The following is an 18,754-nucleotide window of genomic DNA, read 5'->3' on the forward strand; positions in this document are numbered from 1 at the left end:
GTGATTTGGTTTTGGTTAAAATGCACGTTGGAATACATATATTTTCTCCCCCAAGTCCCACTAAAATGACAGTAAAAGGAATAAACTCAGTTGTACAAAGGAAAGAAGAGGGTGGACAAGAGCAACCAAATTTTGGAAGCTGGAGGGCAGATGAATAAGTAGTAATTAGCCAGACCTGAGAAAGTTCAATCCTAAACTGGCCACAAGAAAAACAAGCAAACACATAAACAAAACCCTCAGATTTGTAGCACAGAACCCCAGGCAGCCTCAGGAATTGGCAACAACAAGTACATCAGGAGGATGGAATGAAGGTGATGCTTGTTGAAAGAGAAGAAGACCTGAATCTCCTGCCCCACTCTCAGTAGTGACACAGAGCCCCTCATCCACCCTAGTAGAGACCAAAGCTGAGGCCAGGAGTGGAAGGCAGGTACTCAGGACTTAAGCAGGCAGAGTAAGTGAACAATTGCACATGGAATATTGAGATCCCCACCTCTCTTCCTTCCTTGGCTCCTAGAATGTGGGCAACCATACCCTCCAGGTGGGGGACTAGAAGGCTCATCTTTGGGGACCCAACCAGCCCTGAAATCAGGCAAAGCCAAATCACCCTCTGGAGAACCTCACAGAGAAAGCTTCCATGGCATCCCACTCTTAAAGATGAGCAAACAGCTGGAGACTATCAGAGACTTGAGGAAAGTATGTACATCAGAGACAAAAATCAAAACAAATAAAGAAAAATAACCTGGAGGAAACAGAAACTGCAACAGGAGAAGTATCCTCAGAGACATAAGAGAAAACATTGCATCAAGGGAACAGAAAAGCAAATTTAAAGGAGTTCTTGGAAATTAAAAATATGGTAGCAGAAATTAAATATACAATAGGAAATTTGGAGGGTATGATGGGAGGAATGTCTCAGAAAGCAGAGCAAAAAGCAATTAGATAGAAAGTGAGAGAGAAAACAAGTCCAAAAGCCAATGTTTGAATGATAGTTCCAGTAAAAAAAAAAAAAAAAAAAAAAAAGAGCAGAGAAACTGGGGGTGGGGGTGGGGGGATAAAATCACCTGTGAAATAAATTAAGAAATTTTCCCAGAGCTTGAAGTCACCAGATCGAAAGGATACACCATGTGAAAGATACACAGTGAATGGAAACAAACCCAAATGAAAGCATATCGCTGCGACCTTACAGAACACTGGAGCAAACAAGAGATCTCAAAAGCTTCTGGAGAGAGGGAAAAAGTTTCATACAAGTGTCGAGAATCAGAATGGCATCAGATTCTGAACCATGACATTGGAAGCTAGAAGAAAATGAAGCAAATGCCTTCAAAGATTCTATGGGGAAATTATTTTCCACCTACACTGCTATACCTGCCTAACTATTAATTAAGTGTGAGGGCACAAATTCATCAAGCAATGTCTCAAAACACGTATCTCCTATGTGCCCGTTTATTAGGATATGATTTGCCAAAAATGGACATGTAAACCAAAAAAAGAGTAGACATGGGATCCAGGGAACAGAATCAAACACAGTAGAGAGGAAGAAATTCCCAGGAGATGTTGAGAATGGCCACCTGCATGGCATGCCTGAGGAGCAACCCCCACAGAATGGAGCTGGTCAAAGGGCTCTGCAGGAGAAGAGTTCCAGAAGGGAAAACTGAATCTTAATGTTTTGTAAGATTTAGGCATTTAGACATTTGAAGAAGAACAATGAAAACTAACAAAATAAAACAATTGACTTTGAGAGAACAAAAAGTTGCACAGGAAAAGAAAATTTATGGCACACGACTTATCTGTGAATAGCTTTTATAATAATAATGTCTAATAATGCAAATATTGGGGATCCCTGGGTGGCGCAGCGGTTTAGCGCCTGCCTTTGGCCCAGGGCGCGATCCTGGAGACCCAGGATCGAGTCCCACATCGGGCTCCCGGTGCATGGAGCCTGCTTCTCCCTCTGCCTGTGTCTCTGCCTCTCTCTCTCTGTGTGTGTGACTATCATAAATAAATAAAAATTTAAAAAATAATAATAATGCAAATATTAAATATTAAGGGAACCAAAATTACACCTTAACTATCCTGGAAAAAATGAGAAACCAGAAGGTAGGCAAATGTGGGCCTGTGAAAGAAAGGTGAAACCACATTTTCTACAGTGGACATCAAGAGTCAATGCCTTCATCTTAGAAACGAGGAAGTAGCAGTAATATAAAAATGTTATTTAGAAATATAGTGCTCGATGCTGGAAGGCTCAGCTGGAGTTGAAAGAGGAGCAGTCCATGGCGAGGAGGGGAGGAGAGAACTATTTTTAAGGAGTAGGCCAAAAGCTATTTGACCTTTTACATCATTGCATGTACAACTGATAAAAACTAAATTTAAAATGTATAAACTTAAAAAAAAAATAAAAAATAAAATGTATAAATAATAGTACATCTGATGGAGGAATAACAAGGGAGTATGAAGGAAAATATTAATGAGTACATCTGTTAGGAGATAATTCTCCATGAGTCTCAGGCATTTCTGCATGTCTTATGAGCAGAAACACTGATGTCTTTGACCTGGACTACCTTTTTAAGCATGTTTATAGAGCAGACAGCCCAGAAGACAGAAACAGTGTTCCCCCTTCCATAGCAAAAGGCAGGCATTACTGGCCATTATATAAGGGCCATGAGGCCTGGGTGGCTCAGTCGGTTAGGCACCCGATGTTGATTGTGACTCAGGTCATGATCTCAGGGTTGTGGGATCCAGCCCTGCATTAGCTCTGTGCTCGGGGGGAGTCGGCTATCTCCCTCTCCCTCTCTCTCTCTGCCTCTCCCCACCAAATAAATAAATAAATAAATAAATCTTAAAAAAAAAAAAAGATTTGGGGTCTTAAGCTCAAGGTTCCTCTCCTACAATGCAGCCTACCTACTGTAGAGGTATCACCTGTCACTTTTCATGTTGCCCTGTGGGAACTGGGTCTCAAATAACTAATGCTGATGCACTGGCTAATGCTATTGCTATGAATGACATTGTCCTTCATCTCAGACCTAGGAGTTTCACATTATCTCTCAGTGTCCACAAAACTGTAACAAGCTAACCTGCAAAATCTCAGACTCTGCACAGTTCTTGATAGAGACCTGGGACTCACCGGGGAGAGGGGGGTGGGTACAAAAAAACAAAAACAAAACCTCTTTCTCCACCTCCAACACAGAGTGAGGAAACCAAAATGATGTTTCAAAAACATCAGAGCTCATTAACACCAATCCTTCACAAACTTACAAAATAAAGAAGAGGAAAGAACACTTTCCAATTCATTCTGATACCAAAACTAAACACAAAGACATTGCAAGACAACTACAGGCCAGTATTCGTTATGAATAAGGAAGCAAAAATCCTCAACAAAATACTAGGAAACTGAATCCAGCAACAAAAAAAACTTATACACCATTCCAAGCAGAACTTATCCCAAGAATGCAGAGTTAGTTCACCATATGAAAAGTAACCAATGCAATACACTGTATTGCTAGTATGAAGGACAAAAAACCAAGCTGATCATTTCAATATATGCAGAAAAAATATGTCAGAATCCAACACCCATCCATGACAGTAACACCCAGAAAACTGCAAATAGAAGGGAACTTCCACAACATGATTAGAAGCATCTGTGAAAACCCCACAGCTAACATCAGACTTAGTGGTCAAGGACTGAAACCCCTAAAATCAAGAACAAGACAAGAATGTCTGTTTTTTCCACTTCTATTCAACATTATACTGGAGGTTCCAATCAGGGCAATTAGGAAAGAAAAATAAAAGACATCCAGGTGAGACAAGAATAAATAGTTGCGTATGACATGATCTTTTATTTAGAAAATCCTAAAGAATACAAGCACCAAAAAAAGCTTTTAGAGCTAATAAATGAATTCAGCAAGGCCACAGGATGCAAGATCAGTGTACAAAAAAAAAATTGTATTTCTATGCACTCACAATGAACAATCTGAAAATGAAATTAAGAAAACAATTCCATTTATAATAGTATCAAAAAGAATAAAATACTTAGGAATAAATGTGACTCCAAAAGTGCAGGACTTCTATTGTGAAAACTCCAAAGCATCATGAAAAGAAACTGAAAACTTAAATAAAATATGAGATATTGCACCCAAAAATTGACATGCTTATCCTAAAATGCATGTGGAAATGCAAGAGTCCTAGAATATGCAAAAATCTTAAAAAGGAACAAAATTAGAAGACTCACATTTCCTAATTTCAAAATTTAGAAATATTGTCTATTTTTTAACAGCCCAAAAGTAGAAACAACACAAGTCTCTACTTATTAATGAATACACAAAGGAAATATGGTACATTCATACAATGGAATATTATTTGCCAGTAAAAAGGAATGGAGTACTAACACAAACTACCATGTAAATAAACCCTGAAAACATTATGCTAAGTGAAAAGAAGCTGTCACAAAAGACCTTGCATGATTCTATTTATGTGAAATGTACAGAAAAGGCAAATGCATAGAGATAGGAAGTAGATTTGTGGTTGTCAGGGGGAATCAGAGACAAGAAATGACTGCTAATGGGTACAGGGTACAGGGTTGCTTTTTAAGGAAACAGAAATGTCATGAAATTAGATGGTGGTAATGGTTCCACAGCTCTGTGAACATACTAAAACACACTGAATTACATATTTTTTAAAAGATTAATTTTATGGCATGTAGATTATATCTCAATAAAGAAGTTTTAATAAAGGGAACTCTTCCCTTTTCTGCCCCCAAAGTAATCAGCTTTTGTGTTTGACACTCATGAGGAGAATTCACTGAATTGCCCACAGGGAGAGTGCGTGGAGATGAGTTCTTTGCTCAGAAGAAGCAGAAATGGTTCAAAGGAGAAACAGAAATGTAGATATAGGTTTCTAGAGACAAAGAGCGAGAGATGGTGGTGGCAGGTGACACCTAGTGGCAGGAATCTATTCCCTGCTCATAAAAGGCTCCAGGAGGAGATGACAACATAGTGGCCAAAGGAACTTGCAAGAGATTCCTGTGTCAATATGCTTGACACACAGAAATCTTGCCTTTTGAGGGACCAGCTGAGCTTGGAGAGCAGGCATCTTGGTGATAGTTATAATGAACTGACTACCAAAACCCCCCTCCTGGGGCTTTTCTAGCTGCAGTGAGCCTCCAGGATTCTTGAATATCCCACAAGGAAGGGGCTCCTCCCAAAGGACTCAGCTGGCTTCCTGCTGACAAAGCCCCCACTTTGGCTCTTATTCCAGCTACTGGATCTTTAAGACTCGGCTGTGTCTTCCTTCTAGCCCCTGGTTTTAGCCTGTTTCTGCCTAAGCCTCTGGTGCAGGATCCCCTCATCTCCCACCCCTGCAGCAGCCAGTTGTCACACACAATATTTCCAATCTGTGGAAAATTCCTTCCAAAGAATGGAACACAGGAACTCCTTGAGCAAGCTGAGTGAACTCTCGTTTCTCCATTTTAGCTCTACCTGGCTACCCAATGAGTGGGACTCTGGGCAGAGAGGTTCCTCCAGAGTCCAGCCCTAAGTCCCTTCTGCTTCCAGTCCTCCTTAACCATCTGACATATTTTCACCATCTTCCTTGGATAATTCTAGGAGACCCAGGAATCTGTCTGTCCTCCCCCCAGGACCAGAGAAGCTCTCTTCCTCTCCATCCCCAGCAAGAATTTCTCTCAAACCACCTCTCTGTCTTTCTCATTCAGCCTGGGGCCTAGTCCTAAAGGTCGAGAGGCTGCCGAGGACAAACCTGAATTATCAAAAAGAGAAAACACATTGGAAAGTATTTCAAAAAATTAATTACCTCACGAACAAATGTAGAGTAACAGTTACGTGGTGTTGTCTCTGCTAGGAGCTGTTCTGAGCACTTTGCCTATGTTAATTTATTTAATTATCACAAGAGCCTGTGAGGTAGATGCTCTAATTACCTTTACAGACTATGGCAGAAACAGAAGCCACCTAAAGAGGTCACACAGAGGGTAAATGCTGAATCTGAGACTCAAAATCCAGATAGTCTGGCCCCAAAGTCTGTATTTTTTAACCAGGAGGCTAAATTGTCTCTCCATACCAGACAAATTAAATCAGAATATTTGGGTATGGGGCCTGGGCATCAATATTTTTTCAAAGCTCTTTAGATTCCTCTAATATGTGGTCAGGATTGAGAACCACTGCCCTGGCTAATGTCCGTTGTTCATTCATTCAACAAAGCTTTATTGAATGACTTCAAGGTAATAAGCCTATGTCAAGCCCTGGAGAAAAAATATATGCAGCCCCATCCCTGAAGGAGCAAAGTGAGGGCAAAACAGGAAGTTACTACATGAGTGGACTAATGCTTTCAGCCAGAGAAGAGTGTAGCTGTGTTCCTAAGAGAAATAGCTGATTCTAGGTTTGGAGCACAAAAACTGTGAGGTGAGCTTAGGATACCTTGTTATACCAGAAAGCAAGTGAACTGTCAGAGACTTATAAGGGAGCCATATCAAAAGACAGAGAAGCCAGCCTAAAGGAGCAGTCAGTGGCCAAATTTGGAATCATTTAAACATCAAAAATCAGGGCAGCAGTTTAGTGCCATCTTCAGCCCAGGGTGTGATCCTGGAGACCTGGGATTGAGTCCCATGTCAGGCTCCCTGCGTGGAGCCTGCTTCTCCCTCTGCCTATGTCTCTGCCTCTCTCTCTCTGTCTCTCATGAATAAATAAATAAAAATTTAAAAAGAATAAAGGGAAACTTCTAAAAAAAAACCTCAAAAATCATTATTAAATATTGATTGAATATATAACAAATGTAGAAGGAATGCTAAAGAATATATAGAATTCTCATTTTTCAACTCCTAATATAGTAATTGGTTCAGGCAAATCATCAAAGGTTATGCACAGGATATGCACATGGCACCAAAGTATTACCCAATATTAACTACAATACTAATAGTAACTACAATGAGGAAAAATACATACTTTTTCAGTGGTGAAATAGGATGGTCACCATAGTAACCAAATAATCATCATTAAAAATGTGATAATCATATAGTACAATTGACCCTTGACCTCCTCATGCAGTCAAAAATCCACATACAGCTTTTGACTCTCCAAAAACTTAATAGTCTACTCTTGACCAGAAGCCTTACCGATAACATAAACAGTCAATTAACACATATTTTCTATGTTATGTGTATTATATACTAAAATAGTTACATTAAAATAAGCTAGAGAAAAGAAAATGTTAAAATCATAGGAAGGAGAAAATATATTTACAGTACTATACCATATATACTGAAACAAATCGGCATATCAGCAGACTCATGCGATTCAAACCCATGTCATTTAAGGATCAGCTGTATTTTCTTTCTCTGTAATACAGTAGGAAGGATTCTTGCCCACCTACCACCACCAAAATGATAAACTTGTGTCTAATCAAGCCTCTAGACTTCCAAATTATAGGGAATACAAAAAAGAGGAACAAGTTAAATGACCCTATGAGGAAACAGACAGATTCAGGATGTGGATATTCAAACAAGAAAACTGGCCCAGACCTTAAAAAAAAAAAGTTACCATCAAGGGGAAAAAATGGTGGTGCCATTCTAAATAAAAAGAGATAAAAAAAAAAAGAGAGAGAGAGAGAGATCAGAGAGACATAAAAAATCAAATATAAAGTGTGTTTATTGGATTCTTTTTTTTAAATTTTTATTTATTTATGATAGTCACACAGAGAGAGAGAGAGAGAGGCAGAGACACAGGCAGAGGGAGAAGCAGGCTCCATGCACCGGGAGCCCGACGTGGGATTCGATCCCGGGTCTCCAGGATCGCGCCCTGGGCCAAAGGCAGGCGCCAAACCGCTGCGCCACCCAGGGATCCCTGTTTATTGGATTCTGATTGAAAAGACCAGTCATGTAAGACATTTTTGGGACAACTAGGGAAATCAGAACATGGACAGGATATTATTTAATGTGATAGAATTAAGGTTTTTCCTTAGGTGTGATAATGGTATTGTAATTATGTAAAGAAATATCTTTATTCTTAGAAGAAGCATGCTGAGTATCTAGGGATGAAGTGTCATGTCTGCAATGAATTTTTAAGGGTTTGAGAAAAAGAAAATTTGTGTTCATGTGTACCCATGAGGGAGGCAGTAAAAATATGGAAACATGTTAACTATTATTGAATCTAGGTTTAAAGTCTGCAGGTATTCATTGTATTCTTTCAACTGTTTCAAATTTCTCAAAATAAAAAATTGAGAAAGGAGCAAAAAGCTTTGGTGGCAACTACATGATCAACTTCTGTTTTATCCTAGGACTGTTGGTCACAGAGAGAAATATAGTACAATTGAATTTGTCTGTTTTACCATTGTAATTTCAGTGTTCCCAGAGAAATTGTACTAAAAATTGTAATATCCTGAAGGAGAGTTGCTACTTTTGTTTTTTATATGTTGTATATATTGTTTGTATTTCCAAAAATAATGGAGATCGTTTAAAGAATAAGCATATGTGCAATGAAACTAAAAACATGCTTTGTATTAAGTGGAAGGATTAACTGTTAATTTTATCAGAAAACCTAAGCTAAGAAAAAGTCCAGAATTTAGCTCAGCTTCCTGGCCACCAAGGCAAAGAAGGAAAAACAATGGGTTCTAAAGCTTCTGTTGAGGGAAGCATACAAGTGTCTCCTTATACTGCTTCTCAACCAAGTCGGCCTCATTCTTTTCTCACTTCCATCTGTGTTCTTCCCAGAGACCTTCCATGATGCAGGGCAAGATGGCGCAACAAGAGGCTAGAGCAGTGGAGTGAGGATCAGTTCATGTGCAGGAGATCAGGAAGGTAATATCCTCCAACAACCAGGACCTCCTGTCAGTAGAGAGTGAGAGGCTAGCTTGCCCTTCTGAAATCCTGTGGCCTCACTGCATCTGTTCCTGTCCTGACTGCTAAGGAACTAACTCCCTGTTCCACACCAGCTTTTCCCTCCACACCAATTGGCCTCATTTTCCAATTAAGTTTCCAATAAATAAAAGTAACCATCTGCCTTAGGCTGAGCTCCTCCAAAAATAGACACTGATACAGGATTTGAGTTACATGGTTCTGGGAGACATTAAGAGAAGGGAAGAGAGAAAGACAGGAAAGAAAGGTGGCCAGGAGGAAGAATTAATTGGCAGATTACCACCGTGGGCCACTGGCATTCAACCCCATTGGAAAACTCAGAGACAGTATGGATCAGCCTCTGGGTTGTTCCCTATGCTGGAGAATCTGAGGTATTTATCCTCAGATTGACTTCTTGGCACTCCCAACCTGCCCCACTTTAACTGAGAAAAATCCTCAGGCAAAGAGTAGCAGGTGGATATAATCAGCATGTTCTGGAACAAACGTCACAAAGAGGATATGGCTGACAGCTGATCCATCAAGGATATCACTGACGGTGCCTTCTACAGCATCCTAACCACCCACCTTTAAACAAAGAGGGTTTATTACTTCTAACTAAAAAGATGCAACTGAACAGATTCAGCTTCTTGTGGTTTTAGCCGACTGTCACCGTTTTCATCTTGCACCAGCTTCTTCTTATCATGTAATCACTGGTTTTGCATTCTTTTTTCTAGAATGCATCCAAGAATAGGAATGCAGCCTCAGTGCTCTGTGCTGAGCTGGCATACAGATCTATGCATGCTTTATAAGTTTTTGCAAACTTGAATGGTTGACATTGATTGATTCGTAAGCATGACAATTTTCTCTCCTATCTCCAAGCTGGGAAAGGTTGGACAAGTCTGCTGGACTACAGGCAGCAGGGAAGGCCAGGATTGCATACTATTTTCAACATTGACATCACAATGGCCATGACAGAATCGAATTTAGGGAACTCTGTTCTTAATAAAACTTACTCAGAAATAATTTCAAGCTTACAGAAAAGTCATAAAAATGAAAATAGCATAATCAATACACAGATTCACCTATTTAACAAGTTGCCCCTTTTGCTTTATTTAGCATTTGCTTAGTCACTGAAGCCATCTGGCCGTAGGTATGTATATATTCATACATGTGGACAGATACAGAACTTTGTTCTAATCATATGCGAGTAAGTTACATACATCAAGTCCACCCCTAAATATCGGAGTCTGGGGAACAAAAAGAATACTCTCTTACATAACCACAGTGTAACTAACAATTTTAGGAGTTTTAACATTGATTCATACTTTCATTTACTCTTAGTATTCTAGTTTTGCCAATTGACCCAATAATGTCCTTTACAGCATTTTTTCCTCTCCATACCCATCTATGATCAGGCATTGCATTTTGTTGATATGTCTCTTCAGTTTCCTTAAATCAGAAATATTTCTACATACATTTTTTGCCTTGTATAACATTGGCATTGTAAAATAATATGGTCTTCCCCTCCTTTTAAATAAAATATTCCTCTTCTGAGATCCAGCCAATGTTTCCTTGTGATTAAACCCAGGTTATGTATTCCTGGCTAGAATATCACATTCCTGCTGTGTTCTTCTCAGGACATGACATCTAGAGGCAAATCAAGCCCATTGGCCTTCCCTGGCAGTGTTATTTTTATTTACCTGGTCAAGGTATTGTCTAACTTCACCATTGTATGGTTACTATTTTTTCCTCGCAACTGATAGGCAATCTGTGAGGAGATGCTTTAAAACCACGCATTCTCATTTTTTCACTTAATATCTCCCAGAAATCACTCCATATCAGGTAATAGAGATCATCCTGTCTCATTTTAACAGCTGGGTAGTGTTCCATTGTGTGTATGTATCATAGGAACTCTGTTCTTTATTTTTTTGCCAAGGTAACTCCCCAACATCTCTTTGGACCAAAAGCTAGGGCCAGCTCCCTGATTTTAACAAGAGACTGTAAACGGGGTCCCAGTCAAGATGGAGTAAGCACCTGTCACCCTATCTCTCCCACTGAATGAAAGCACCCCTGGGCAGAATGCTTGGGGCAGCTACCTGAGAACTCTGAAACTAAAAGGTCATGGGCAGATTGAAGAAGAAAACCAGAACTTGCAGTATCAGCAAATCAATAAGTTCCCCCATTTGTTTCCCCTGGTACCCATTGGCCAAGACTCAAAGCCTGCCAGAAACCTCGAACTTCGCACCAACGGTGAACAGAAAGAGCTCCAAGAGAAGCCCTCTACTTCTTTTTCAAGAAACAAGAGAGAGGACGACATGGGTCAGAGAAAATGGAAGGTATTTTCTTCTTCTTCATTCTTTCCCACTTCATTCTTTCCCACCCCAACCTTCAGGAAATGAGAGGTCGTGACTGGCAGCAGCAGGGTCTGGGCTGGCACCCTGCTCTCTTGACCAGAGGAACTTTGGTCCCAAGAGTGTGAAGAAAGAGCCCATTGCTTTTCTCTCTCAATCTATTGGCACTGAGACCTGGAAGCAAACACACTCAAGGAAAGTGTGCAGGAGTGTAGGGAATCTAAAACCCCAGCTTTTTAGCTAAAAGACTAGGAATGGAACCTAGAGACTTCCTAGGGGCAAAAAGTGTCAGGAAGATTGCAGATAGGAGCGAGCTCAAGAAAACCATCCCATAGCTTTTGGCTTTTGGCTCAGAGGAAGTAAAGGTGCTACTGTGTTAAGTCACCCCAAATCCGGGTTCATCTGACACCAGCCATCTCCACCATGCCACCTAGGTTCAACCTCAAGGAGATCAAAGTCATATGCCTGCCACATTTGTCCTAGCCCCGAAGATCAGACCCTGGGTCTTTCCCAAAAAAACATTGATGATCACATAGCCAAGGCAACCGGTTGTTGGAAGGGTCTAAGGATTTCAGTGAAACTGACCATTCAGAACAAACAGACCCAGATGGAAGTGGTACTTTCCACCTCTGCCCTGACTATCTAAGGCCTTAAGGAACACCAGAAGACAGAAAGAAGCAGAAAAATATTAAGCACAGTGGAAATAATCACATTTGATGAGATCGTCAACATTGCCTGAGAGATGGCGGCACTGTGCTTTAGCCACTAAAGCCACTGAGCTTTAGCCAGGTTCCATCTCTGAGATGGAACTGAAGAGATCCTGGAGACTGCCCACTCTGTGGGCTGCAGTGTTGATGGTCACCAGCCTCATGACATCATAGATGGTATCAGTAGTGGTGCAGTGGAATGCTGGTTAGTTAGAACCACAAAGGAAAATATTTCAATAAAGGATCATTTGACAATCAAATAAAAAGATCCCATAAAGTTGGTTATGAGTTCCTGGGCTCATGCTCCACCTGCATATGGATGATTTAGCCCTAAATGGTATACCAAAGTCTTTGAGAACTGATCTGAATAATAATCACTGCTCAGTCCCTGCCTGGCCACTGTGTAATACACCCATGAGAGAGCCCAATGACATTGCAAGGGCTTTGAAAACTGAGCTGACAGTTTGTGGGAGCACAGCCCACAAAAGGTAGGTAGGTACTGGCAATATACCTCACTGGGTCAGTTTTCTACTTTAAAAAAAAATCAATATTTTTTCATAAGATTTAAACAAGACCCAGATTCATAATATTCACAATGCCTATATGTAATTCAGAATTTTTGACATACCAAGCACCAAGAAAATATCAACATCTCACAACAGAGAAGACAAGACAACATGCCAGCTCTGGGATGAGACGGATTTTGAAATAACTAGGCAAACACATTAAAGCGGTAATTATAATAGGGCTCCAAGAAGTGACTACTTTTGAAAGGTATGTAAAGATAGAAAGTCTCAGTAGAGAAATGGAAGTAACTTAAAATTTTTTTTCTAAAGATTTTATCTATCTTGGAATCCCTGGGTGGCTCAGCGGTTTAGCACCTGCCTTTGGCCCAGGGCGCGATCTTGGAGTCCCGGGATCGAGTCCCGTGTTGGGCTCCTGGCATGAGGCCTGCTTCTCCCTCTGCCTGTGTCTCTGCCTCTCTCTCTCTATGTCTACCATGAATAAATAAATAAAATACTAAAAAAATAAAAAAAGTATTTAAAGATTTTATCTATCTTTTCATGAGGGACACAGAGAGAGGCAGAGAGAGAGAGAGAGGCAGAGACAGGCAGAGGGAGAAGCAGGCTCCATGCAAGGAGCCTGATGCAGGATTGGATCCCAGGATTCTGGGATCATGTCCTGAGCCAAAGGCAGACTCTCAATCACTGAGCCACCCAGGTGTCCCTAGAATTAATTTTAAAAAAGAAAAGAACCAAATGGAAATTTTGGAAGTGAGAAATGAAATAACAAATAGATTACCAACTGGGATCAATATCACAATGGAGATGACAAGAAAGAGTGAAAAGTGAGTACTTTTGAATCTAGACAAATAAAATTATCCAATTGAAATAACAAAGAGAAAAAAAATTGGAAAAAAGTGAGCAGTCTTGGGGACCTATGAAACAATGTTAAAGGATCTAATACTCATGCCGTGATCCCAGAAGTAAAGGAGAAGGAACATGGGCAAAGAAAAAAAATATTTAAAGGAATAATGGCTGAAAACTTGCCAAATTTGGTTAATAAAATATACTTACAGATTCAAAAAATTCACCAAACTAAAAACAGGGTATACTTGAAAAAACCCACACCCCAACACATCATAACCAAACTTCTAAAAACTAAAGATAGAGAAAATATCTTGAAGAAGCCAGAGAAGAATAACAGATAACATATGAAGGGAAAGTATTAGAATGAGTGTGGATTTCTCAAGTTAGGTCAGAAGGCAATGGAACAAAATTTTTAAGCTCTGAAAAAAAATTATCTGGAATTCTATATGAGCAAAAATATCCTTCAGAAATGAGAGTAAAATTAAGGCATACTGTGATGGAAAAGAATTAAGAGAATTTATGACCAACAGATCTGCCAACAAAAAGTTAAAGAAAATTCCTCAGATAGAAGGCAAATGATATAGAGAAAGTTGGAACCTCAGAAATCAAGGAAGACAAACAAATGGTAAATACCTGGATAAATATAATGGACTACTTTTCTCTTCAGTTCTTTAGAGTATGTTTGATAGCAGACAACAAGAATTTTAACTTTGACAGTGTTTTTTTTTTTTTAAGTTTCTATTTTAATTCCAGTTAGTTAACACACAGTGTTACATTAGTTTCAGGTGTATAATATAGTGATTCAACACTTCCATACATCACCCTGTGTTCTTACAACAAATGCATTCCTCATTACAAGAGCAATCCCCGTCACCTATTTCACCCATCCCCCAACTCACTTCCCCTCTGGTAATCAATCATCAGTTTGTTCTCTATAGATAAGGGTCTGTTTCTTGATATCTCTGTCTCTGTCTCTCTCTCTCTCTCTCTCTGTCTCTCTCTTTTCCCTTATTTTTTTGAATACCATATATGAGTAAAATCATATATTTTGTCTTTCTCTGACTGACTTATTTCATTCAGCTTGATACTCTCTAGTTCCATCCATGTCGTTGCAAATGGCAAGATTTCATTCTTTTCTATGGCTAAGTATTATGTGTGTGTGTGTGTGTGTGTGTGTGTGTGTGTGTGTGTGTGTATTCCATTCATCTATCTATTGATAGATACTTGGGCTGCTTCCATATGTTGGCTATTATAAATAATGCTGCTATAAACATAGGGGTGCATGTATCCCTTTTGGATTAGTCTTTTTGTATTCATTGGATAAATACCTAGTAGTGCAATTACTGGATCATAAGATAATTCTGTTTTTTAACTTTTTGAGGGACCTCCATACTGCTTTTCACAGAAGCTGCACCAGTTTGCATTCCTACCAACAGAGCACGAGTGTTCCTATTTCTCCAAATCCTCACCAACACCTGTTGTTTCTTATGTTGTTGATTTAGCCATTCTGACAGGTGTGAGGTGTAGTTTTGACTTGCATTTCCCTGATCGGCGATGATGAGCATCTTTTCATGTGTCTGTTGGCCAACTGGATGTGTTCTTTGGAGAAATGTCTGTTCATGTCTTCTGCCCATTTTTTAGTTAGGTTTTTGTTTTTTGGATGTTAGTTTGATAACTTCTTTATATGTTGTGGATCCTGACCGTTTGTCAGATATGTCATTTGCAGTGAGAGATAATGCAGGTATTGTCATTTGCAAATATCATCTGCCATTTTGTAGGTTGCCTAAGTTAGTTTTGTTTCCTTCACTGTGCAGGTTTTTATTTTGATGAAATCCCAATAGTTTATTTTTGCTTTTGTTTCCCTTGCCTCAGGAGACATATCTAGAAAGAAGTTACTACAGCCAATGGTCTGACAGTGTTTTCAGTGTATATTAATGTTCCACAGAGGTAGAGATAGGAACTACATGGTTGTAAGATTCCTACATTCCACTTGAAACAATATATTCATTAGTTTGTTAAAAGTTAAATATGTATATTTTAATCCTTAGAATAACTTTAAAAACTATACAAAGTGGTGTGGCTAAATATTCAAGATAAATTATAATGGAATACTAAGACTATTCAAATAATTCAGAAAGAAGGAAAAGAGAAACAAAGGTACAAAAATAAAAGAAATAATAAAATAGTGACCTGAATCCAAATATACCAATATTTACATTAAATATAATGGTCTGTATCGGGTAATCTTATCTCATAGATCTTCCACTTGTACTTAAATATAATCTCATTTTTAAAAACAATGTTGGAGCACTTTGGTGGCTCAGACAGTTAAGTGTCTTGTCTGCCTTTGGCTCAGGTCATAATCTCAGGGTCCTGGGAAGGAGCCACCCATCATCAACAGAGTCTGCTTCTCCCTCTCCCTCGCCCCCCACTTGTGCTCTCTCTTACATGTGCTCTCTCTCAAATTCTTTAAAAAAAAATATCTTCCTTTTGGGAAAATGAAAATCAAAAAATTTACTGAAAGAATCATTTTCTATTTTAACTCCTACTTGTAACTTTAAACATAAAATGTATTCTATATTTCTTATAAATAAACCCAGAATGCTTAGTAGGAGTTCATTGACAATCCATTACAAAGAATACCAATGATCCCTTGATCAAAAGTGGTTTTACATATCCATTCTTTCAACTTGGTGGAAAATAAAAAGCCTTTGATTAACTGATTGAATTTATACACAAAGAATGTAACTATGCAACATGATTTTGTAATTACATGTTACCACTAGCTGGCCGTAAAGAGCTGTTGCTCCCCCTTCCACCTCCTTTGCAGATAGACAACTACATATATTCAGCCATTCATTTGTTTCTTTTTGCCCATCTGAATGGACTCTTGGCCTTCTCCACTAGGTGAGGCCATCAGTTGCTGGTCTTGCCTATCTGTGACACTCATGACCCTCTTTCCTGCTCGAGTCAGGGGCATTTAAATGGCCCCTTTCACTGGCATGTGGATCCTTCACTACTAGAGAGGGCGGGTAACACTCCTCAGCTGAGGACAAACCAACTTAGCCTGGGGTCTGTTACTCACGCTATGATTTATTATTTATTCACATCCCCATTCATTCAAAATGAAATAGAATTTGGGTTGGCTTATAGAGATGCATACACCACAATTAAGATAGAAATTAAAATAAAGGGGCACCTGGGTGGCTCAGTTGGTGAAGCGTCTGCCTTCAGCTCAGGTCATGATCCCAGGGTGCTGGAATGGAGCCCCATATCCGGCTCCCTGCTCAGTGGGGAGTCTGCTTTTCCCTCTCCCTCTGCCTGCCACTCTCCCTGCTTGTGTTCTCTCTCTCTCAATCTCTCTGTCAAATAAATAAAATCTTTCTTAAAAAAGAAATTAAAATAAATTGGGAAGTTGAATGGAGGGAAAATAAAGATAGAAAAATAAAATCAAGCAAAATGAGGTGAAGGTGGAACATAAATATGCCTGAAGTTCTTTTACACTGGCTATATATGGACTGCCAGTTTATCTCTGATCTCACTAAAGACCAGAGCAGAAAGGAAAGTATGCCCTGTTGGCAGTGTCCTCAAGGGAAGAAAGGTACACATCTTTTCATCATGGGAGAAAATTCTCCCCGTAGCCTCACGCAGAGTAGTGGGGAATACCCTCAATAATATTCTATAATGAGTAAAATGGCAAGTTGGCATTTCACTAAAGAGCAAATCAAAAGGAAACAATTCTACAAAGGACTAAAAATATCCTAAGTTTTTGGTTTTCTGATAGTCTGAATTCAAGAATGAAATTTAGGAGCACCTCAGTGGTTCAGTGGTTGAGCATCTGCCTCTGGCTCAGGTCATTTTCCCAGGGTCCTGGGATCGAGTCCCACATCGGGTCCCCACAGAGAGCCTGCTTCTTCTTCTGCCTGTGTCTCTGTGTCTCTCATGAATAAATAAATAAAAAATCTAGGGAGGGGGGAGAAATTTAGACTAAAGTGTGCTTCTCAAATTTTTCCACAGAAGTACCTCCAAAAACAGACAGCACTCCCTAAAACACATGGGGGTACAGCCCAAGGCAGTCCACCACACAGATGGAGTTTCTTTGATATCTCATTTTTTACTTCAAAAAAAGCATGTGAATTTTTTATTTACTTCATGTAAAAGAATGTTTTGAATTGCTTACCATTGGAGGTGTCAGGATGCAGGGAGAGTTTCCTAACTCCTTTAATAATTAAGATGCTGTTGCATTAAGTGTGTCTATTTTTAGAAAATTAACTAAATTGAAAAGAGCCAACACTGAGTTCAACCTCCAGTTTCTTTCTCCTTATTAGTCTGATAATGTTTCCAGAACCCAAACTCACATAAATAGGTAAATATAAATGCCAACCACTGATTCCTTGCTTTATGAGCTCTGTTGGTAGAAATTTAGGACAGCACCCAGGATAGCCCCACGGAGACGTTTGGCACTGCCAGGTGATTCTGGGTGGCAGCTGTGGCAGTCTGCACTCCACAATCAGGCCTATGTTCTAGTACACTATCTCAGAGCTTTCGTACTCAAGAAAACTCGCTGGTTATCTTCTACGCTTCTTTGCCACTAATGCAGTTGTTTTCCTTCCACATAAAGTAAGAGATTTATAGAAAAGATGGTAATATGCATACTTGGTTTTTAAAAAAAAATATCTCCCAGGGGCACCTGAGTGACACAGTTGGTTAAGCATCTTGGTTTCAACTCAGGTATTGAACTCGGGGTCCTAGGATTGAATCCTACATCAGGCTCTATACTGGGCAGGGAGTCGGCTTGAGGATTCTCTCTCTCTCCCTCTCTCTCTCTACCCCTCCCCCCTCCATTCTCTCTCTCTCTCTGTCTCTCAGATAAATAAATCTTTAAAATAATATCTCCTCGGTCAGCCCTGGTGGCACAGCGGTTTAGCGCCGCCTGCAGCCCAGGGTGTGATCCTGGAGACCGGGGATCGAGTCCCACGTTGGGCTCCCTGCATGGAGCCTGTTTCTCCCTCTGCCTGTGTCTCTGCCTCTCTCTGTGTGTATCTCTCATGAATAAATAAATAAAATCTTTAAAATAAAAATAATATCTCCTCAATAAACACTGAAATGAGCAGAAGGAAGCAAAATTAGTGAAGAGAACTGTCCACTCTGCAATTATAAAAGGCCCCAGCCTGCATTAATTTGAATAAGGACACTGGAAGCCTTCATCCAGCTAAAACAAAGCAAAACACAAACAGTAAGCTAGGTATGGCAATGGGAAAAGACGCATTCCAAGACAATGGCAGTAAAAAAGACAGAAAAGGCTATTTCGTCTCAATAGGAGTAACAAGCAAGAAGACAGAACAGCTGTACTGGACACCTGTCATGGTTTAGGCACCGGCCACCTTTCCTGCAATAGTGCCCACAGCCACAGCAGCCAACCCTATGAAGGAGCGGTGGTAGTGCTCTGCCCTGACAGGGCCTCGTGACAAGCCTCTAGCTCTCCTCAATTTGTTGAGC

At 39.8% G+C, this 18,754-nt stretch overlaps 1 protein-coding gene across 7 annotated transcripts in view; it reads left to right on the forward strand.

Annotated features, from left to right (window-relative positions):
• KBTBD12 (kelch repeat and BTB domain containing 12) overlaps window positions 1–18,754 on the forward strand; it is a 78,667-nt gene that overhangs the window by 53,337 nt on the left and 6,576 nt on the right. For 2 of the 7 annotated variants that reach the window (XM_072784882.1, XM_072784881.1), the window contains one exon: window positions 11,039–11,163. The exons of 3 other annotated variants lie outside the window; for them this stretch is intronic. In XM_072784882.1, the coding sequence (XP_072640983.1) occupies window positions 11,039–11,163 (125 nt within the window). Of the gene's footprint in view, window positions 1–8,704; window positions 8,792–11,038; window positions 11,164–18,754 lie in introns of those variants that run through there. 2 more of the 7 variants (XM_072784886.1, XM_072784885.1) reach the window with 2 other exon arrangements.

The sequence above is a fragment of the Canis lupus genome, chromosome 19, assembly GCF_048164855.1.
Source record: "Canis lupus baileyi chromosome 19, mCanLup2.hap1, whole genome shotgun sequence".
In the NCBI taxonomy this organism is placed as follows: domain Eukaryota; kingdom Metazoa; phylum Chordata; class Mammalia; order Carnivora; family Canidae; genus Canis; species Canis lupus.